The following is a 23,842-nucleotide window of genomic DNA, read 5'->3' as shown; positions in this document are numbered from 1 at the left end:
TGACTCTGCTTACATATATATATATAATTTGTCTGCTTCTAAAATGTTAGTTCCTAAAGTTGATGCAGGGATCATACTTACATATCCAAGTTATAACTTCACTTTGAATAGTAAAGTGCACACATTATATTACCTGTGTCCACTGATTTTAATCTGGAAATTGGACATAGCAGCAAAAGTGTTAAAATTATACAGCTCATAAATATTTGAAATAAACCTCTTAATTAAAAAAAGGAAAGCTGAAATCAATAAAAAAAAGTGGTGAAATAAATTATATCTGATATGGAGAAGAATGTCCTGTAAAGGGAAGTACATTTAAAATAACTACAGGAGACCACATTAGCACAATAACATTAGCTAGCACTTAAATGGAAAATTTACTGAATTTTCTTGTCTGAAAGGAAGTTCAGGACACACATCTCAAAAGCAGAGGTTCTTTTGACATTCAGGCACTTGAAATGGGACTGTAATTGGCTTAGTTTTATTTAACAGGGCAAAATCTGATGCTTAGCCCTAGCACAGAGATGGGTTTGACTGATGCCTGTGAGTATATAGGGGTGTTCCTAAGGCAGGGATGGGCAAACTTTTTGGCCTAAGGGCCACATCTGGGTATGGAAATTGTATGGTGGGCCATTAATGCTCATGAAATTGGGGGTTGGGAGGGCTCTGGCTGGGGGCGCGGGCTCTGGAGTGGGGCTGAGAATGAGGGCTTAGGAGTGCAGGAGGTGCTCTGGGCTGGGACCAAGAGTTCAGAGGGCGGGAGGGGGATGAGGGTTGGGGAACAGGAGAGGGTCAGGCGGCAGGCTCTGGGCAGTGCTTACCTCAGGCAGCTCCCAGAAACAGCAGCATGTCCCCGCTCCTACGCGGAGGTGTGGCCAGGCAGCTCTGCATGCTGCCTTGTCTGCAGGCGCCACCCCTGCAGCTCCCATTGGCTGCAGTTCCCAGCCAATGGGAGCTGCGGGTGCAGCACTTGGGGCAGGGTGCAGAGCACCCTGGCTGCGCATATGTGTAGGAGCCAGATAGGGGACATGCCGCTGCTTCTGGGAACCGTGCAGAGTGGGGCATGACCCTGCCCCACGCCCCAGTTGGAGCGCCGTAGCGGGACAAGCCCCAGATCCCGCTTCCTGGCGGGAGCTCTAGGACCAGATTAAAACATCTGGAGGGCCAGATGTGACCCCCAGGCCATAGTTTGCCCACCCCGTCCTAAGTTGTCAAACGCCAGGTAGCTTTATTCCAGAAATAACTAATAATATATAGTTTATAGAAAGAAGAAATGGGAACACTTCTTTAAGTATATTATTTTCCAAAGTCAGTAGTGAAATCTGTCTGTGTATCATAGCTAACTAAAACATTTTATAGATGGTCAAGGGAATTTTATTTAAGGGTTGGTGAATCTTATTTGTTTTATCAAGGATAACATTATAAATGGGCAGCAGTAAGTAATATTTGTGATAATTACCGGGTGAACTGCACATCTGACCTCACACCCTTTGGTTTCTCTGAGTGCATTTCCTCTCAGTAGTCCTAGATTACTATGTAGCAGTTCCATAACCATGAGAAACTTAATTAAGGCAATGGGTGAACTTAAAACACTACAGAAATTACAGCTGCAGCTGCACCCCTGTAGTACTTCAGTGTAGACACTTATACGGGGTTCTTCTGTTGCTGTAGGTAATCTACCTCCCCAAGAGAGGGAAGCTAGGTCGACAGAAGAATTCTTCCATCAACCTAGTGCTGTCTTCACTGGGGGTTAAGTCGGCTTAACTACATCTCATGGGTGTCGATTTTTCACACCCCAAGAGATGTAACTATACCAATATAACTTTTCATTGTAGGCCAGCCCAAAGTTCTATGAAGTAACAATAGTACTAAACTTAGGTACGTAAAGAAGCCTTTCAAATGAAATAGCTTCTTATACACCCACTATAAGGGACCAGGGCATAGTGATCTGGCCTAGTGTTCGCAGCTGGGCTGGTGTCCATACATTAAGGATGACCACAAGACATTAGTCTATGAAGAGAGGTCAAAGGAATCACTAGACCTAGGTTCAATAAGCAAGAATCAGGGTCAGAGTTGGCTGGGGATGGAGACTGGAGATCAGAGGTACTACCAGGCTGGAATCCGGAGGCAAGAGTCAGAGTCAGGCTAGGGTTGTAGACTGGTGATCAGAAGACAAGATGTGATCGGGAGTCACAGCAGGCCAGAAGTCCAGGGTACTTGACCAGTCAGAAGGCTGCAGGGTACTGTCATTCTGGACCCTTTGGGCATTACTTCCTGCAGGCCCAGTCTCTGCAGTGTTTCTGGATGGGGCTGTGCCTGCCCTTCCAGCAGCAATGTGGGAATATCAACCATTCTAGGCTTTACAGATCTGGGTTCTAATCCCATGGATCCTTATTTATGAACTCACTTTAAGGCAGTGGTCCCCAAACATTTCATGTCATATCTCCCTTACCCCTGTATGTACCCCCGCTCCGGGTGCTGTGGTCGGGAACCAGGGATGGGGGCGGGGGCTGTGGTTCTCAGGGGTGGGGAATGTGGAGGGTTGTTGGGGTATATGTGGGGTGGGATGAGCATTCAGGGAGGAGTGCAGGATGAGGAATGTATGAGGTGGAGGCGCTTTGCTGAATAGCCCCTACTCATGCCATACAGGGCTGACAGCAGCTGGAGCAGAACTGGAGCAAGGTTGAGTGCTGCTCAGGTTTGGCTCAGTAGCCCCTTCATCATGACAGAGGGAAGGCTGGGCCAAATTTGAGTGAAAGTGGGGGGCTCCCAATTTCCACAGCGCATAGGCCCCAAAATTTTTTAATCACCATTAAACGGTTACATTGATGTTTTGTGGCTGTCTCATCATGAATTTGGCCTGATCCTGCAAACAGCTCCCAGTGGGCAGACACCTGCACCCTCCCAGAGCCTCAATGAAGTGATTGGGGCTTAACACCTTACTGAGTCGGTGAGCAAAAGCTATGCTGTATTCTTGCCAACTAATATATTTGTTCAAAAATGTACATATTTGTAAATAAATCAGTAGTAGCCTGTGTCTGCACCCACTCATTTCCCTCACAATAAGGAATGGAGAGATTTCTTGGGTGAAATTCTGAAATTGTTGGGATTTTTTTCATTGACATCCACAGGGCCAGGATTTCACCCCAAAATTCAAATTTGTTGCTATATTTATTATAATTATTATTTATTCATTATAGCACTTAGGAGACCCGGTCATGGACCAGGACCCCATTGTACTAGGTGCTGTACAAACACAGAACAAAATGATGGCCCCTGCCCCAAGGAGCTTACAGTCTAACTATAAGACAAAAGACAACAGATGGATACAGACAGATGGGGGAGCACAATACTGGTGAGCATGTTAAGTAGTGGTCTGATCAAAGCAGCAGCCCAACCGTTGTCAAGTTTTTTGTGGGCATCACAGAGGATATTATTATTTATAGTTGCACTGCCTCCTGCTCACCCTGATTGGGAATCTTTTGTGCTAACTGCTGAAAAAACAGAGGTAGACACAGACCTTTCCCACAAGAGTAATCATATATTGTAAAATCATAAACATGTAATCCTTTATTTACCATAACTGTTGTATAGAAATAGGGTATATATTAATAACCGAGCAATTGTTAACAAAAGGTGCAAATGATGTTATAGAAAACCATATAGTAACCCAATATAGTTTCTGTTATTAGAATTGATAGCACAGGAGTTGTACATCTAAATCAAAATATATTAGGCTGGGAGGATTGAGGAACTAACTGTTTCCATGATATTCCATTAATTGATGCATTAAAATTAGTATTTATTGTTAAATTTTCCAGTGTTTCAGCATTAAGCACAGCCATATTTTTGCTTTGAACCTGAATTTCTATATGAAATCTCTGATTTTCTAAGTACTTAGCAATCACTGAAATCATTTTAATAGAAAATGTAGGGCATTGTCACAGGAATTTAGCATGTGTTGAATACAAAGTAGTGGAAACAGTGCTTTTTACTTGAATTCCTTGTATTGATTTGTGAAAATGGAATGACAAACAGATGCAAGACCTAAGGGCTATAGGATATTATGAACGGATAAATGGATAACGAATATGTAGAAGAACAACTTAGAAGGAAACAAGTAAGGCTTTATATAGTAAAGAATTAAATTAAAGGAAAAATATCCAAATAAGGCAGAGTTGTATACATCACCTGGTTTTACACAAGATGGAATTTGCATTAATTATAAGGGTTAAGAAAAATGTCTCCAAAAAAGATAACTGTTCTTAACATCATCTCTCTTCAATATTTAAAAGCATATGGATGATGTAAACATACTAACTTGGGACAGTAGAAACCAATATTAATGTTAAGATCTGAATATCTATCAATTGAACTAATATCATGGCATCGGATTTTAAGTTGTGTTTCCCACTGCCGGGCAGATTCAGGGATTGAGCTGACCCGTGATGCAGAGGAATGCCACCTGAAAATTCAGATCTGGCATTTCCTTTCCTCTGGGTGGTAGTTGTGACAGTTTGGGAATATATCTGTATCAAATTAGGAATTTCATTGTGTTTTGTGGATGCCATTCTGTGTTTGTAACCTTCATTGTGGATGAAAGCATCCATTTTGTACCAGAGGCTTGATGACTAGTGAACAGGTGATGTCTGAGGAGCTATCACCAAGCAATCGAGGGCGATTATTACTGAAGGGCACTTGTGTAAAGGAACAGTGGGCATCTGTTGGGAGATCCTTTGAATTTGAATGACTGTTACACAGAAGCCGACAAGAGGTAGGGGGCTGAAGCCTTGACCTCCCCGCAGCTTGCAGTGCATGGGAAAGAGGGGACAAAGTCAGTTTTAAAAGAGGTGCTTCTCTAAAGCAGAGTTACACTACAAACTTTTGCCAGTTTCATGGGGTGTAATCCCTGATTGACATAGCTGTGCTGGCCAAAGCCCCGAGCATAGACACAGTTATAATGGCAAAACTGCACTTTGCTGATGTAGTTTACTTCAGTCAGGGGGCTGGAATAAGCGACACTGTCAAAAGCAGTTTTGCGGTGTAAATTGCCTCCACTGTAGGAGCACTTTGCCAGTAAAGTATGCTGGTATAGCTACACTGGAAAAGTGATCTTAGTGTAAACCTGACTGAAGCCAGAGAGGCCAACCAATGCCAGAAGTAAGAAAACCAGCCAAGCAGGTAAAGAGCAGCCTGGCTTGAGGTCTTGGATCAAACCCAGGACTCACAGGGGTGGTGACATCAGACTGAGGGAGTTGCATTGAGGAGTTTATTGTTTGCCATAAATCTGTAATTCTCTTGGGCTTTGTAAGAGTAAAGTGTTTGTGGATAAGAAATTTCTTTGCTCCGCGCATGTTTCTTTGCTTTACTGCCCACATAGTCCTTGAGGGGTGTAAGTACTAGAGCTTCCACTGCCAGGTGGAGTCTAGGGGACAGTGGATAAACAACTGGAGGCTCAGGTGGGCTATGACCCTGGTTCCAGAGTCTAGGTGGCCATTCTGCAGGGTCCCAGAGCCAAAGAAGGGTGTCATTCATGCGGTCTATATCTGGGTGTGCGCCTGAGAGCTAGGAACAGTGAGCAATCACTGCCCAAACCCAGCTGGCGCAGCAACCCATGGGATTCAGTGGTTGGATCCAATCACCACAGACTGGTGTGAATGCAGATATGAGGGTGGAGCCATGTTATAACAGTTGGAACCTTTACACTCCTCTTTGTCAAAGTGTTGCACGTGGCTGATCCAAAAGGGTCAACGAGGGTGTGGGGCATATTTGCCACTTATCCCTAAAGCAGTCAGCTGTAAAGAGGAAGGGTAGAGTGCACTCTCTTAAAGGGGAGATGCAGTAGCTGTGATCCCCTGGAACTCTGAGAGCCATTGGATTGTCTGAGGCACAGCGCCTCCTAGATTTTCAGAGATGGGGCAGCGCAGCATTCAGGGGGCAATGCATTAATGACACAATTTTACATCATTCTGAAAACAAGAACTATTAATTGTAGGACCCAATCATCTACTCATCCCTCAGGAATCAGTAGTGCAGGGGGTTGCAAACTTCATTGCGCCGCACCTCCCCTTCTGACAACAAAAATTACTACAGGACCCCAGGAATGGGGACTGAAGCCTGGGCCTGCCCAAGCCCTGCTGCCCCGGGTGCGAGGGGGCAAAGCCAAAACCCCACCGCCCCAGGCTGGGGGCCAAAGCCAAAACCCAAGGGCTTCAGCCCCAGGCAGGGGGCCTATAACCTGAGCTTGCTGCTCTTGGGCTTGGGCTTTGGCCCCAGGCCCCAGCAAGTCTAAGCCAGCCCTGGTGACCCCATTAAAGCGGGGTCACAACCCACTTTGGGATCTTGACCCACAGTTTGAGAACCACTGCTAGAATTTTACCTGACAAGGGGTGGAGGGCACGGTCCTAGAACCAAGATAAACTGTTATGTTCTTAAGTATCAGAGGGGTAGCCATGTTAGTCTGGATCTGTAAAAGCAGCAAAGAATCCTGTGGCACCTTATAGACTAACAGACGTTTTGGAGCATGAGCTTTCGTGGGTGAATACCCACTTCTTCAGATGTCATGCATCTGACAAAGTGGGTATTCACCAAAGAAAGCTCATGCTCCAAAACGTCTGTTAGTCTATAAGGTGCCACAGGATTCTTTGCTGCTGCTATGTTCTTCTTTTAACCGAATGAGCAAACATTTTAATTTCTAATAAACTGAATCATAAATCAAATATTATTTTATTTGCGTTACAGTAGCACCTAGCCGTTATTATTTGGATGATGCCATTTATGTGTCATAGAAGTTTTATAGGTTACCAAACTGAAATTGCAGAAGCTGATGCAAAGTCAGCTGTAATCGAAGATGTGAGAAAAATTTTGTTCTTTCTTTTTCTGGTAGCTTGAAAATAATAAATAAATTTGTTTTCAAGGCTTTCTGAACCAGAGGTGGTGTAAATTGGCATAGGTCCATCTGACCTATTGGAGTTAAGCTGATTTATACCAACTGAGAATCTAGTTCTATGCGTTTCCAATAATATAGAGATGCTGGTTTTAGCTGAAGCTTATATTAAAGCTTATTTTATAGGACTATTTTGATAAATTCTGTTTCACTTTCTGAGTTCCTGGAAATATATTAACCGTTGGCATAGAGACTCCAATCTATAATGAGCTCTGTACTGTGTGACAAAGTTCCTCCTCTACCTTGGTGGGTCCTGCACTTATTGGTGGATTTTGCTAGCCTCAGAGATCTTCCTGTGTTGGATCAGGAGTTGAGAGGTTTTGGGGGGAACCCAGGCCTGCCCTCTACCCCAGGTTCCAGCCCAGGGCCCTGTGGACTGCAGCTGTCTAGAGTGCCTCCTGGTATAGCTGCATAACAGCTACAACTCCCTGGGCTACTTCCCCATGGCCTCCTCCCAACACCTTCTTTGTCCTCACCACAGGACCTTCCTCCTGATGTCTGTTAATACTTGTACTCCTCAGTCCTCCAGCAGCACACTCTCTCACTTTCAGCTCTTTGCACACACCTCACTAACTGGAGTGAGAGCCTTTTTATACCAGGTGTCCTGATTAGCCTTAATTAATTCTAGTAACTTCCCAATTGGCTACAGGTGTCCTAATTAGCCTGTCTGCATTAATTAGTTCTAGAATGTTCCTGAGTGTTCTGGAATAGTTCCTGTTATCCTGCCCATGGACAAGGGACCTGCTTAACCTGGAGCTAATGTATCTACCTTTGACCACTCTCTTGTAGCCATCTGGCCTGACCCTGTCACAATGGACAGGGCCTATACCCATTAGAAGCCCCATTGCAGACCATGTCATAGTTTAGTGCTCTACATAATATTATGAAATGTTATTTTAAGTACAAAAAATATAAGTAAAATAAGAGAAGAGCTATGGTTTTGTATGCAAATCTCTTGTATGCAATAGCTAGTATAACTAATAACTATGACTCTTTTATGACTGGGAAAAATAATGCAGAATTTACAATATCAGCATTTTTTCTTTACTTAAATACCATCTGAAGCTGTAAAATAATGGTCTGGAGCCAAGGGAACCTGATGGCCACAGCAGGTATGCGGCAAATTAACCAAAGGTTATTTAGAGTTTTAATGAATAATTATATTAATTAATGCGGAAACTGAAATAGTTTTTAGCCATTTGAATGTTATATTAAGAGAAATTTCTTATCACAGAAAAGCATTTGAGAAGCATGCTAATTTAACAACTAACTACAGTTTGAATCCTAATTAGACAGACAAAAACAAACAAAAAGCACTAACAATATCTGGATTTTGCTCACCCTGTTTGATTTCATTAATTATCAGCCCAGTTCATTGGAGCCCTACATAACCTTTTGTTAATTTCATATTTGATCTGCTTTCCTGGGCCATAGATCAGATACATTATATATGCGCAAGGGCTGCAAGACTTAAACACACATGCTTATCTCCTACTGATGTTAATGGGAATTTTGAATGCAAAAAAAGTCAGTTCAGATGGAGCTGATACTATTGTGTCCTGTTGAGCAGAATTTATAGCACTCCAGGAAGTAGTGAAGACTTTTTTCCCACCCAAATCAACCAAACAATCTGTTTTATCAATTACTGGGAAAACTTGAGCTTGGTTACTCACCCCCTTCTACAAAAGGCTTCAGTTTGTAGTGTATGTGTAGTCACGGGTGCAGTCTGTCTTGATGAGTTCCTTAAGCAAATTAGAGAACAATGAGGTTTTATTCGGATTTACTTATGTGTGTGTGTTGCTTAGAATGACATATTTACAATGCCTTTTAAAATGGTAGGAAGTCACTATAAGGAATCCAATAACTGTCCAAATTGTTAGGTGTATTTCCAGTTATGCTTGGTCCTTGTGTCTCCATCACTGAGGGACAAAACAAAAAATCAACAATATTCAAAGTATTTAAAAGTCTGAATTTTATTCTCATTTTAGTAGTAAGTAGGAATTTTCTGTAGGCTCATAGCTTCACCCACCTTCATATATAAAATAAAAATCATAAATTTGATTTGTTTTACACAGTAGTAGCTCCATTGAGCTCAGGGAAGTTAATCTACGCTCACACTGGTGTAAGGAAAATCAGAATCAGGTGAATGGTGTCTAAGTAGGTGAGCAGCCACACACAAAAAACATTTAGTAAAGTATCTATATGAGTCTGATCCTGCTCACTCGTGCCAAAAGTACCTTTAAAGTCAATGGTTTGGGAGGAGTAAGGACAATGTAACTGTGTCCCAGAAGTCCTGCCTCAGTAGGACAGAAAATGGAAAGGAAAATGTAAAATTCTATCTCCAACTCCCTCAGTTGCTCCTTTGGTATTGAAGTACCTGTAGCGTTTAAAGTCTTCCAGTGGTTTGAGGCATCTAACAGTAGTAGCTCGTGCCAGCTGTAATAACTGGTCAGAGAATCATAGATAATCATAGAAGGGACCTCAGGAAGTCATCTAGTCCAACCCCCTGCTCAAAGCAGGACCAATCCCCTGGTACAAGCACTGGGTTTCATTCTTGACTCTGATTTTTCTGTCTTGTGGTCTAAGACAGAATTTCAAATTTATTCAAGTGTAGCTTATGACCTATGAGTTTCTTATACCCTTTAAATGATGACTTTAAAAAAAATCTCATATAGAAATATAAGTTGAAAAATATGACTCTTCCATTCGCTTAGCTACAGCAATGGCCACTGGAGATCTGATCCTGCATACCCATGCAAGGTAATAGGATCATTTGCCAAGTGGTTGCACTTAAAATGTATTTTATTTGTGAAAAATTCTGCTGGCTTGAGAGAGAATCTCTATACTTAAATGGGCAGTACTGCTAGAAATGGTGATGTCTTGCAGAATAAAACTGAGACGTTTCAATCTATGTATCTGATCTAAAAGAATTCATACTCTTGCAAAGAATGTCTGAAAGCAAATTCTTTATCTCTTTTACTCCCTTGACTTAAATATGCCCACATGGATTTTTTTCTTCAAAATGTGTGTGTGAAAGAGAGAAATTGTGCTTTCTGACAGAAAAGACCTTGTTCCACAGGACACCTTGAATCACATATAAGATTTCAACACACAATGTCTCCCCCGCCCACCCAGACACACTTGCTATAGCTATGAAAACACTGAGAACAGTCATTCCTAATGGGAATATTGGAAATGAACTCTAAACAAAACGGGCAGTAATAGGCACCAGTGTGATGTTACATAAAGTTCAGTATACTTCACCTCATTCATTATATCAGCAGTATATGCTATGAGTTTCAGCCAAATGGTTAATGCTGTAAAATAATACTTCCATATGGTATTCATGAATGAATTTCATTCTTGCCTATTCTAGCTCAGAAGCATTAGTGGGGCCTGGACCATTAAGGAGAGCATATTTCTATGTGTATGAATCAGATTCAGTACATGGGATGAAGAGATTATGACATTTTCAGTGTGCTTCCCATGCATATGCATTCCCAGTTTGCCATACAAACTGGTTTTGTAGTAATTAATTCAAAATGTGACTAGATTTTAACAAGCAAGAGATTTTAATGGGAATCAAGACAATGATTGGAGATCTGCCATGTGCCCCTCCTTCCACCACTCCCAAAGAAAAAGTAAACTTCACCAGTGGAATCAAGCGTAAAATAACCTAGATCCTTTCCATGAACACACAAAAAGTCGGAAACCTCATCTGACCACATGTAAGCCAGATTTAGCCATATACAACATAAAAGTGGTAGCTAAATAACTAAAATACCATTTCTCTAATTTTTCCAACCAGATTGTATTTCCTTTTTTCATTCTTGGCCTACAGGGAATTGACCTACAGGAAATGTGCCACATACTAAACCACTATTGGGAATTACTACAAAAAGGAAGTATTTTGCAATATAGTCAATGAATTGATTAAGCAAGAAAATGAATAAGAAACATAAATACTCTAGAGTACTGTGAAGTAATTCTGTCCATAGAAGTACCTTAATGTTTGCTGAAATAGTGTAATTAAAAACTCCACTAATCTATCATATTAATTGTTCTTTGGATTTTTTTAAACAAATCAGTGTTAGGCCTTTTCTGTTACTGTGTTATGATTAAGGTGCTCTCATCTTAGGTTTATATGTGATTTATTAATTTAAATACAAGGATTTACAAAGGTGAAAAAGGAAGCTTCCAATGGGCTTGTAAGTACAGTTTAATACATGTAATAAATTTAAATCAAGCTGACACATCTATTTAAGAAGGAATTGCATGTTTGGAAAAAGCTGTACACAAGGCTAGGCAAACACAATACAGAATATATAAGGCCATTAATTATAAGTTAAGTGGGCATTACTACACACCACAAAACTATTTATGCCATTAGTTCATGTAAATGAGTCCCTGAGTTAACCATAGATGCTGTGTGCAACTGATTTACTTTCGGGAGTGTTAGGCTTTTACTGTCTAAGAACAACAACATATGAATGATTTACTGAAAAAAAAATCAAAGGTGAGTCAACCCTTTTCCTGCAAATATTCATCTGTTTAGTTTATTTGTAATGCTTGCTTACTGGTACCACACTAGTCCTCATCCTGTAAGGATAACAACTCAATTGGTTGATATAGAACAGCTTTATTCTGAACAGCGAAATGTTTGTCACCTGCCAAATAACTTTCATCCTTCATTTCTTGATAAATTGCTTAATAAGTTCCTTCAAGTACTTTTCTCTTCCGTTTTCAAGTTAACCAAACTCTCATTTAATCATTTTAAAACCAGGATACCATATCAATGACATTTTGGGAGGAAATCTAAATGAAGATTATAGTACCATGCCTGAATTTAATGCCTTTGAATGCCTTTAATGTCTTTCAGTTCAGATCACTTTAAGAAATAGAGGGCCAAATTCTACTTCGTTAAACTGCTGCAACTCCACTGACTTCACTGGTGGAACTGAAAGCAGAATTTGGCCTGCTGTATGTGCTGCAAATATAGGCTGAAACTTTTGAAATGGGTAGACAATTGAAAGACAATTTTATCTTGAAAGTAAAAAAAGCAAGGCCAGATTTTCAAAGGTTTTACACACACAGTTGTATGTGGAAAACTTACATACAATTTGCACACGCATTTACTGGGACACAAACTGTGTATGCCATTGGCCAGTTATGGTCACTTCCGTTACCTGACTTTAATGAGAGCAGGAACCAGCCCTAAATCAGCAGGACAATACTGCTAACACGTGCTGCACCAGATGAGCACATGGAGGTTTTATCTCAGACTGTTATAGAATAAAACTTTGTTTCTTGAATTCCTGTGTGTGGCCTAAATTATTTCACATGCATATCATTACCATGGAGTAAAATGAGAATGTGCCTGCCAGAATACTAAGCTTTCAAAATAAGAGCCCAGTTTTGAATATGTATATGATTGGGTCTCTTGTAAAATCACCACAGGCCTGATTGTGGAACTTTGAAAGTCACTGAGAGTTTTGCCATTGACTGGACACTTAATTCTTTCACATTAAATAGCTGACTTTAGAAGATATTTTGTGATGCACAGGTCAGGATTGTGCCCTTAATAGGGAAACTTATGGGTGTTTGTATTTACTGTATGGATGTGCAAGTCTTAGATTTTGATGCCATACAGAGCCGGTTAGGTTTGATTCAGGAAAAGGAATACAGTTGCATTAGATGAACTGATTCATCAGGCATAATTGTCAAGTATTTCTTGCTATTTTGTTTCTAGAGCTTGAAACAGTCATGTCTCTTATTTCCCCTTTGCAGGAGTTTGTCATGATTGTTGTGTTTGGTTTCGAATATATAATTCGCATCTGGTCAGCTGGCTGCTGTTGTCGCTACCGAGGATGGCAAGGAAGATTGCGATTTGCAAGGAAACCATTCTGTGTAATCGGTGAGTTTCCCAATTAATTTCAATGTAAATTCCAAAAGTTACAACCTAGCCATCACAGGTTGGCTGATTTCTTGTACACATCATGGCAGATTCAGTTTATTTACTTGATTTTACTGTAATTTTTTTAAAAAATGTCTGATTTGGAACCAACAAGTTGGTGCAATAGTGAACCTGTGTAACAGCAGGATCTTGGCTTCATTACCCTCATTCTCTGACCTCCCTGTTCTCTCCAGTTGCTATTTGCACTCACTTGTTGCATCTCATTTAAATTAGATTATAAACTCTTAGGGGCAGGAGACATACCTGCCTGTGTTTGTACAGGACCAGATGCTAGGGGTCCCCAACCTAATTGCAGTAGCACCCAAAGGCCCCAATGCAAATAACAAATAATCTCACCATCAGTTGCAGGGGGCTGTAATGAGGGAAATATGAGTTGGTGGAGTTCTCAAAACCTTCCCAAAAGAATCACTTTTGTTGAAGCTGTGATGTTTAGAGTGCGAGAGCAGCCAATATTAGCCATGCTGCAGGTTCCTTACAAGTACACTAACCAAGATAAGTGTGGGTGTGTCAGGTAAAGGTTGATTAGGATCGTATAGAGAAGGTCACAGTGGGTTTCTGCCATTTTGCATTACTCAGAGGTGTATCATCTATAAAAACATCATTATTAAGCACTTTATGGTAATTCCTGTAATTATCAATTGTAGGGGCTGTTTTTCCAATAATTACAGTAGAACTTTGAGTCCCATATCCAAACTGTGGTTAGCCAGATCTAATGTGACCTTAGGGAACAACATGTCCCCTGAGGTTTACTGCACAGTTTGCTAAAGAGGAAAGTAGGGAGAGGAAGTTACCTGTTTCCCCAAGACCAACTGGCTGAAGAGGAGACAGAAGGGACTTGTGTGTAGAAACTCCACTCTTTCCTGCCTTCCACAGGCAGCCTTCATTGGGGAAGCCAGCCCCTCAGACATTCCGTCTCCTGCGTTCAGCAATATGACTCCCCTGATTAATCAAACCCATTAGTAATCAAGGTTCTACTGTACATAATTCAAGACAACAGAACCAGACAATTCAGCACAGGTGGTTTATTAACCATAAAATAAGTCAAACATTTAAATAACAGAAACATATAACATCCCAGGTTACTTGCTGCTGTCCTAGAACTCTTTGGAGATAACCACAATTTGTGCAATCCAGCTTCAGTTTATCTTCAGTTTTCTTTCCTCCTACTGTGTGCAAGTCCTTTGCTGCTAACATACTTCACTTTGGAGGTGTTAATTCCTTGCATAAAGGAAGTTAGTTAAGGGACACAGTCGTGCTCAAAGTTATATATCCAAACCTGTATTGCTTATGAACCTGTCGATAATTAAAGAAGGCCTGTTCTGGGCACTAAGCCAAGAGAGCAAGGTGGGTATAAAGCACGCCATGTAGCCAGGCACCATAACGCAGCTTTCAGTACCTGGTGGGTAGCATGCTCCACAGTGCTGCTGTGTCCCCCCTGCGTGCCAAAGAGCAGGAAGGAGTGAGGAGTGAATATAGCTTTGACTCCAACCCCCAGCAGTGTATCTACACCAGCATATCGGGGAGCACACTCTGGCAGTCAGTCTCCCTTCTGGGCCATTCTAGGAGCAACACTACAACATAGACACCATTGCGTGGGGTTAGGTCACAATCTAGACCATAATTTTAAGCAATTGTTATAGATTTTTCACTGTTTTCACTGGTTGTTTCTTGCTCTTCACTTGTTTCTAACTATTAAACTGGCCCCATTTGTTCCTATCTCTGCTTTTTCTCATGGACTGTAATATTCTCGCGCTTCATACCTCATGCTGCAGCATTTAAAAAATGAACTAATGGAAAAAAACGTAATGAATACCTTTCTATTTCTTAGCATTTGTAAAATGTTTTTCCTGAGGGGACTCTCAATGTTGGGCCTAAATTATTTGACTGTATTGCTCTAAATACTTAGCAATTTTCCTTTATGGTTAGTTTACTTTTACTTTTTGGATCACTTGAAAACTAGAATTCTTTTCTATTTTTTTTTAATAGGTCTACTAATTGTGTTGATTCATACAGCTTTATAAGCTGAACTCCCCATTAAAGTCAATGCAGAGTTCCTCTAAAATCCCATGGCCAGATTTGGCTTTTTGTTATTCAGTCCTTATTTACAGTTTATTCATTCTACTTCCCATTTCAATGTAATAGTGATATCTTTACAGCCATGGTCTGTTTGCCCTTAATTTAACTTGCCCATATGTCCTCAGCAGATCTAACTACTTTTGCAGTCAAACACAATTACTTAGGTCAGTGGCCTAAGAGATGGAAATAAATGTTCGGATTACAAAAAGGTCAAGTTCAGAGAGCCTTTGTTTTTTTCAGCTTTCACTAATGACCTATCAGTGGGTAAGACCAATACTTACAATAAGAAGCCTATGATGTCAGTAAGTCTGACAAGTTAGTTTACAAACAACTCTGTGTGCTCCTTGGTAAGAAAAGATACATCAGTACATGTTGGCCAGCTTTGCACCCTACTTGCTGTCTCAGAGGAAATGGGAAATAGAATTGTGTTATTCATCCTAGCTGTGCATTTTGTGTTAGATTGAAAGCTGCCTGCTATCCCTTATTTTACCTAATTACTACTTGACCAGCATATCTCATCCACAGAGCACACAAGCGCCGACCCATGTGCTAAGCATATCAATTTGAAGCTGGAATTTCAGCACTGCAAATGAATGTTGCCATGTCATGCTGTAGAGGTATGGAAGCTGTTCCATACCACTGATAATTTTTGTTGCCCTTTTCTGTACCTTTTTCAATTCCAGTATATCTTTTTTGAGATGGGGCGACCAGATCTGCATGCAATATTCAAGATGTGGGCATATCTAGGACACATTTACCCTAGGATGGTGTAGTGCCACAAAACAAAAAAATCTGAGCCACTGCAAAATTACATAATTTTCATTAAAAGTCAATAGGAACAAATCTGTGTATATGCAGCACCTAGCACAATAGAGTATTGTCCATGACTGGGCCTCCTAGGTACTATTGCAATATTTAAAAAAAGAAATAAGAATAATAGCAAGAAACTGACAGTTCTGTTAGACAATTCATTGACATCCCAAAACAAAAAGTGCCCTTGAATGGCAAAAATACACTTCTTCCTTTAAAAAGGCATTGACTTTGTAGCTAGCATAGGGAAGGATGATGTAGTTATTAGAGCTGGGCGAAATGTTTTTTGGAAAAATAGTTTACTTGTTGAAAATTTCCACTACATGCATCTGACGAAGTGGGTATTCACCCACGAAAGCTCATGCTCCAAAACATCTGTTAGTCTATAAGGTGCCACAGGACTCTTTGCTGCTTTTGTTGAAAAACGCGGTTTCAGTCAACCCAAAACTATTTGTAAATTTGATCCTATAAATTTCATCTGAGAAAAACTTTTCCAGGGCCAGATTCAGAGTGTGAGCATCCCCATCCCTCCCTATAACCTTTAGCACAGTGATTAAGGAACTTGGGATGTGGAAGAGCCAGGGTTTGAATCCCTATTCTGGAACAGGAACTTGAACACAGATCTACTCCTCCCATATGAGCACCCCCGCCACTAGCCTATAGGGTATTCTGTGGGGGTTGCACTCAGTCTCTCTGAGTCTCTTCACTTTGAGTACATATTAGAGCAGAGACTTGAACTCAGCCTCCACCCCTCAAGGCAGTGCCCTAACCACCAGGGTAAAGACTAGTCTCTCCTGTTGCAGCTGTTCTAATTTGAATAAACACACAAAAATTCATAAGGCCAAAGACAGAGCGTGAGAACAACTCTTTAGCTTGGTGATTGAAAAATCAATTATTTGCACATCTCTTATAGTTATCCACTGTGATGGGGAGAGGAAGACTTGGGGTTCTGTTTTAGGTGGAGCTGGGACATCTAGACAGCTTCAGAGACAAACTAGAGGGATGGATTTATGACTTATGAATATAAAGATGATAGCTGAAGCCATACAGCTGATGAGGTCACCCAGGTCTGGAAAGGGCAAAGGAAGGGATATGTCCCTTTTGGTACAGATTGGAAAGTAGGAGAGAGAAGAAGGTAGAACTGCCCAGGAAGAGGACACTATTATTATTATTAAAGAACTTTCATGGACATCCTACAGAAACACATGACTATAAAGCCGCTCTGATACTGGGGTATTTTAATTATTGGTCTAGTCATCACTGCTCTTAGAATTTGTCTCCAGTGTTTTTGGTCATTTGCTTCTGTGTTTGAAGTATGAAAATTATGTGTTCCATCACAGAGTAACCATAGCCACATATATCACTTGATACATGGAGTGAGGAACAGGAAATTAATCACCTAAACTTATAGCCAAACTCAGAGATCTGCCTTGTAAAATTTCCCAAATTTCTTGAGTTCCTGCCAGTTTTCCTTCATTTTTTGCCTTCCAGTGTGCCTAGTCCCATGAAATACCAGCCTCTCCTACCTAGAGAAGCTACCATCTGATCAATGGATAATTTTGTAAGGACGTTATTTATCCTTTAAATCCTGCAATGCTCCTTCTACCAGAGGTACCAGTAAAGTATTAATGGTCCGATTGATGCACCAGTAGCAAACATACAAGCTATCTAGATCAGCTCCCACTTTGGTTTGGTGTTTGTCCTGATTTCCTAAATCAGCTGAAGTATGTCTGCAGTTGCTGGCAGTGTGCCACAACTCACTGTGTTTGTAACCAGAATGAACTGGTTACTGAAAAAGGGCTTCCTGTAGCATGAGAAGACAGCAAAGAGCTGACTATCCCAGCCAAACATCTTTCTCCTTGTTTCTTTTTACTCTGCATCCAATCCATATTGATTAGATAACTCAGGGAAGAGTGTTCAAAGTAGTCCTTCATCTTCCTTCCTTTCCCAGACCCTGAGAAGTCTGTCCTGTGTTAATTACCATCTTCTGCTTTCCTGGGTCTTATTACAGGCTGAAGTAGCTGGAAAACTGCTCCATTTTAGATCTTGTAGAGAATTAATCAAGGCCATGCATAAAAGACAGCACTAATAAACTTATCATTAGGTTCTAGTTAAGAATTTTGCTTATATGCTTTATTATGATGTCATCACCATCTCTCAGTAAATTGTTTCATACAGCAGAGAGAAAATTTAATTCTTGAACTTGCATACACAAAAACAATACTTAATGTATATGTCAGTAGGTGTGCTGTTCCTATTAACTGACCGTCTACAAATACAGGGTATACTCTCATAGAACTTTTGTACAAAACTCTCATTATAGTGCTCCTTCTAAAGCTGAAGTGATAGTTTCAGGCATTTAGTTGGTTACCAATAAAGTTTTTAAGTTTGTAAGCTATCTTACTACTCTCTCAGTTCGCAAGGTGTCTTCGTTCTACTGATGGTCAGAGTCAGGGAATTGTGCAACTGGCAAGATAATTATATTCTGGCATCCTTTGCATCAACTATGGGTCACTAGCCACTGAGCTTCCTCTCCAGCAGTCACCAGTGTCTCTAACAGCCCCTGAACCTGGAGTTGCAGTGTGTGATCTGTCTAGCTCTGCCTTGAAGGACAGTTGTTCCTCAGTAGTTCTTATGAAACTATGGTTGTGGCAGTAGAGTTTTCCATTGAATCTGACTGCCCCAACCTTCTGCAAACTCCAGATTTGAATCTGGGTTTTCAGCCCCTTGTTTGGGAATGTTTTGACCTAGAGTTTTGGTCTGAGCCCATTGTGACAGTATATACCCCTGTATTCACACTCTACACACCATTGTAATAATCTTTATACAAAGGACACCTTGTAAGGTATCATTTCAAAACTCATAATTTGCTGGTCAGTATTGTCCTGATTAAAATATGTGTGTCAACATTGTATGTGAAGTTATAAGACCCTCAGTATGGTGTATATTCCAAACCTCACAGCCCTGCCCCAACAGAAGGCAAACAGGGCTGTCCTAATCAAAGGGATGTGTGCTCTACTTAATTTGCATTTAACCATCACACAGAGGCATCAAGCAGGAAGGGAAGACAAAGGAAGTTCAAACAGGTGAAGAAAACAGCAGGGAATATCCTTCCCATAGACTCTTAATCTCCAGGGTTTTAGCTGGAAATGTATTTCAAAGGGGGACTGAAACTATCAAAAGGAGGGACAAACACCCCAGGAGACACCCCCACCACCACCTAGCGCATTCTCCACACCCAAAGAGACAAAGAAAGCAGGCATTGGACTCTGGGGGAAGGGGTCCTGACCTGAGAGTTTGTTCAATAATCTGCTGAAGCATCTAGTGAGAAACTTTGCTTGATCCAATATAGTTTAAGTTAGACAATAGTGAATGTTTTATCTTTATTTTTCTTGTAACCATTTCTGATATTATGTCTCATTACTTATACTCACTTAAAATCTTTTTGTAGTTAACTTGCTTTACTGTTTTATCTAATCCGATGTGTTTAAATTGAAGTGTCTGAAAAACTATTTGAGAAATAAAATGGCATATTATTTTGCTAAAGGAATAACGGACTTAATATATGTGGACTGTCCAGGAGAGGGCTGGGCAGTACAGGACATATGTTTCTGGGGGTGGAATCTGAGATAGAGGTGTGTTGGGGTCACCCTCCAGTATAACCCAGGCTGATGGAGCTAGAGTGTAACCCAAGTCTTGCTGTCAGTTACACACAGACACTCAGGGAATCACTTGCATTCTGAAAGGCTGTTTATGAGTGGCCCAGGTTGGAGCTACTTCAGCAAAGCACTGTAAGGCACTCAGGGTTGCAGAGCAGGGGTGACTGGTCTGGACTGTACCCTGGTATGTTATACCTGTCTCTAGTGATATAAGAAGTTTCCAGTGCAGGGCAGCTGTCCATGCTTTCCGATGGTGTATTTCTCCAGTCCAGTAATGCTTTTCATGCATCTCTGTTAGTCCATTAGTAGTTTCCTTACAGCTGCTCCTACTTTATCACTCAACTAGCTGTAGTACGATGAAAGTTATACAAGTTCAAATTCTGCTGATGTTTTAACTGTGCAGATTCCCAACAGGGAAACTTAAGTACTTTCTCCATAATCAGTCTCTTGTATGTCTTGGCAAACCTTGCTTTGGAGCATTCAGTGATAGCAGCAGCTATCATGTGTTACAGGAACTATTTCTCATTAATCAAAGTAGTAATTACCATCACAGGACATTTTTGTAAGCCCACTATAAACAACTCTACATCTAGGTTGTTGCAAGGTCAGTTGGGGTGTTAATTTATTTATGAAATTATATGTTATGTGCCCATCACCATAGTACATTACATAGATTAAATGCAACTAGACAGTAAATTTACTGCCCTCAATAAACAGCATAAATAACCCCTTTCCTGTACCCCCTGATTATGGTCATAGTTAAGTATATGCTTAACCAAAGAGATGTGCCTTGCATTACATTCTAAAGGTTGGAAAATTGAGGTCTGGAAGGATCAAGCTTCACAGTTGGGAGCCATCTGCTAAGAACGCTCTGTTATAAACTTTAAGCAAACACATTCAGAGCCAAACCCTGTTCGCCTTACTCCAGAGAGTAGTCTAGTTATAGCCAACCAGATTACTCATTTGAGCAAGATTAACAAGATTTGTTCCTTACTGACTGTTAGTGAAGGTGCCTCGGATGATCTCAGCTGGCACAGTGAAGGTCAGAGGAAGAGTGACATTTTTTTTAAGGTAAATAGGTCCCAAACCCTGTAGGGCTTTTTTCACAAATGTTTAATGTCATGGCTGGCAGTCCTGACAAAACAATTGTTTGGAGTGTGTGAAGCAGTTACCTACTCAGCGGGTAACAGGCCTACTGGCAGACTAAGGTACTGCTTACTGTGGGTAAGGATGATAAAGTCTGGTCCTCTATTTTTAGAATCTACTTACCCACCATTCAAGGGAAGTCTGCTTGGTTGGTACACTTCAGTTCCTGGTTACATCTTTTTGGCATGAGCTGAGATCTCAGTAGTTTGGTGTTCTGATTCTACTCTGTGTATGTTCTTATAGCAGCCTCATCACCATAGTATCTCAGCACCTTCGAATAGTGCATTAAGTGACATGATTAACATCTGTCCCATGTGGTTCATTCTCCCACTCTCATTTTCTCTCTCGGGAAAAAATTGTGTGTGCAGCATCACATTTTGTTTTGGTATGGTTACTTTTAAGTCCACACTGTTGTGTGTTTATGTTAGAGCAGGCAAAGCTGAAGAAGTACACCTTGCACTTTAAGTGGAAGGTGGTGAAGTTTGTAGTGGTAGTTAGCTCCTGTGGAAGTTTGTTCCAGTCTAGGATTGGCCTCCAAGAAAACTCTGTTTCCTGCACAGATGAGTTTTTCCCTTGTGGTAGAAAGTTCTGTTGTGCCTGAGGAGTGGAGTTGTTGGGATTAGGACCAGGGTCAGAGTATTAGGTGATCTTTTAGCTATGCTGGGCCCAGACCTTTGAGCACCTTAAAGGTTTTCAATGGGAAGCCAGTGGACAGAGCAGAGGGCAGGTTTGCAATGGAAAGTCCATGATAAATGTCAGAGATCCTTTTCTGTATTGTCTATCTAAGTGACATTTTAATTACTTTCTTTGAAGGCCTTTGGGAGCTAATAGAAATTATTGAAGATCATTTCCAAAGCATTATGTACTGTGTCCACATGTGTGGTCTCATACCAGATGATATCAATCAAACTTGGTACATGCAAAAACAAAGCTAGACATTCTTTACACATTTGAGCATAGATTTTACTTTGCTAGAAAAGGTGTCCTAAAGTCAAATGCCACAGGCTGATCATTTAGCAGTCCGGAGTCCCTTCATCCATATTCACCCTGTAATTCAGTTGCAGATTCCATTCCTGTCATATTTTAGGGCTGGATGGTTGGTCACTAACCTTTGAAACTCTTTGAAAACATTTTGATGCTAGAATTCCCAGCAGCATCCATGAGCCTTCAACACATCAAGAGGGTCATTGACCTTGCAGAGGAAGTGATAGGAATTGGATGGATAGTAATTGGATGAATACTGTACACTTTGTGCACTTTTTAGACAGGGTATGTCCAAAATTGCTAAAATGTTTTTAGGGGCTGGCGCTAAACCTTCTGCTATTAGCGGTGTCTGTATATGAAATTGCTGACAGAATTGGCCTCTGTTCCTCTCCCTCCCTCCAACCTTCCTTTATTCATTCTGAGATTTGCATACTCTGCTCAGTTGGTTATCAGATTACAATCATAATCTCTGTTGAAATTCATAAGATATTTACCATACCCCAACCTAAATAGTTGTTGACAATAACATCCGTCCCTTACAGAACTTTTAGGATTTAATGTTTATGTTTTAGTCACTCATCTAGAGCAGGATTATGCCAAATATACACAGCCATCTATGTCAACTGAATGGAGTCCACAAAGTAGTAAAATAGCTCTTACCTCAAAATAATTGTCAGTTCCATTTTAGCTTCTTTTTTTTTTAAAAAAAGAATTGCTTCAAATATATTGGTTGCTGTGCAAGTTTCCCTTTGATATGATATCCAGTGAAGTGCTTCAGGCAGAGTGTTGAATCATTTAAAACCTTCACATTTTGATCCATCACTGGTTCCTTTGCTGGATGTATATTATTGTATACTTCTGCAGCTGACTGTTATATTGCCCCAACTGTGCAATGCCCAACCTTTCACTAGATTCTGGTGGACTAAGGTGCACCTGCCTGGTGGCAGTTTATGTTAAAGTCCAGTTTGTGGCATTTCCCATTATGAGCATGCCAGTGTGCATTTATCTGCAAGGTCCCATATGTGCCATTGTTATTTAGAGTTTCTGTACCTGAGTTTGTGCAGTCTGTCTAGAATGACATTAGAGTAATTGTTAAAGCTTATTACATTGAAGACAGGACAATTGTCAGTCTGATATCTGGCTATATGAACTATTTGTGGAGGGGCTTGCAGGTTTAGTTGTGCAAACAGCTCTTTCTCACAGCCCCAACCCAGTGGGTGATGGTATAGACAAACTCATTTGAAGAAATGTGACTGGTATATATTATAGGATCTTTCTATAACTACCTTGCAACTTTCTTGATTTTTATTTTTAGTGTCAGTAATCACATTAATCTCCTTTGTCTCTGATGATGGGCATTTGCCTCATTCATGTTATTCCATCCCCCCTCCCCCCGCCCCCGCCCTCAGTAAATACATTTTTGCTGTTCTCTGCCTACAGACAGTTCTGTTTTTTTCAGTTTAACCTATGATGTTTGAAGCTATCTTGTGTATTGTAAATCTTCCACTCTGTCTGATGCTTTAAGTTTTTGTAGCTATGATTATTATTATTTATTTTGCTTGTTTTCTGCTGTGGCTTCATCCTTAATTTGTCCCTAAGACTAGACTGTTTCTAATAAATTAATCTGTAAGCAAGGGTAAGTAGTGTAGGGTAGAGAGTATATCAGCATGAGGGTAGATGATGCAGTTGTGTTAGCACTTTTCTGTAATTGATGTTTCATTTTGATCACATATTGTAATTTAGAAAAGATGCATTCTCATTTCTTTTAGATAGCATGTGTTTTTCAGAAGTGGTTAAGATTTCTGTTATATCTTGCCAGCCTTTATTTGTTAATGGCAAGTTAAAATATAGGCCTGGCCCATTGCTATGTTCAGTGTGGCCAATCTGATTGCCAAGTCTTGTTTTTAATCTAGACTTACAAGTACTTCATAATTGATCACAATGTCAGAAGAAGCTCCATTTTCCACAGATGTTTCCATTCATTTGCGTTGCTGCAGAGAATGGAATGTCGCTCATAGCCATTTCTGAAGTGACTAAAACCCTGACCTTCAGAGTAGTGCAATGGGGTCAGAATCAGGCCCCAAATGGCTATCCACAAATCTATTTCTGACACCACAGTAAATGGAGTAAGGAGAAACATTCTGTAGCACAACAACAAATGTATTTATATCACACACTTAACAATATTAGATAACATTATATCCCAGTAAATGATGCTTTGTGTATTAACTGTCTTATCTACAAATA

The 23,842-nt window shown here is 40.6% G+C and overlaps 1 protein-coding gene across 1 annotated transcript in view; it reads left to right on the top strand.

Moving 5' to 3' along the window:
• The window catches only part of KCNQ5 (potassium voltage-gated channel subfamily Q member 5), a 508,649-nt gene that overhangs the window by 385,954 nt on the left and 98,853 nt on the right, over positions 1-23,842 (top strand). Inside the window, exon 3 of the mRNA XM_050951093.1 lies at positions 12,734-12,860. Coding sequence (XP_050807050.1) covers positions 12,734-12,860 — 127 coding nt within the window. The remainder of the gene's footprint in view (positions 1-12,733; positions 12,861-23,842) is intronic.

Source organism: Gopherus flavomarginatus, chromosome 4 (genome assembly GCF_025201925.1).
Source record: "Gopherus flavomarginatus isolate rGopFla2 chromosome 4, rGopFla2.mat.asm, whole genome shotgun sequence".
Classification (NCBI taxonomy): domain Eukaryota; kingdom Metazoa; phylum Chordata; order Testudines; family Testudinidae; genus Gopherus; species Gopherus flavomarginatus.
Note: the sequence above shows the minus strand (reverse complement) of the source record. Positions and strands in the feature narration are given on the sequence as shown.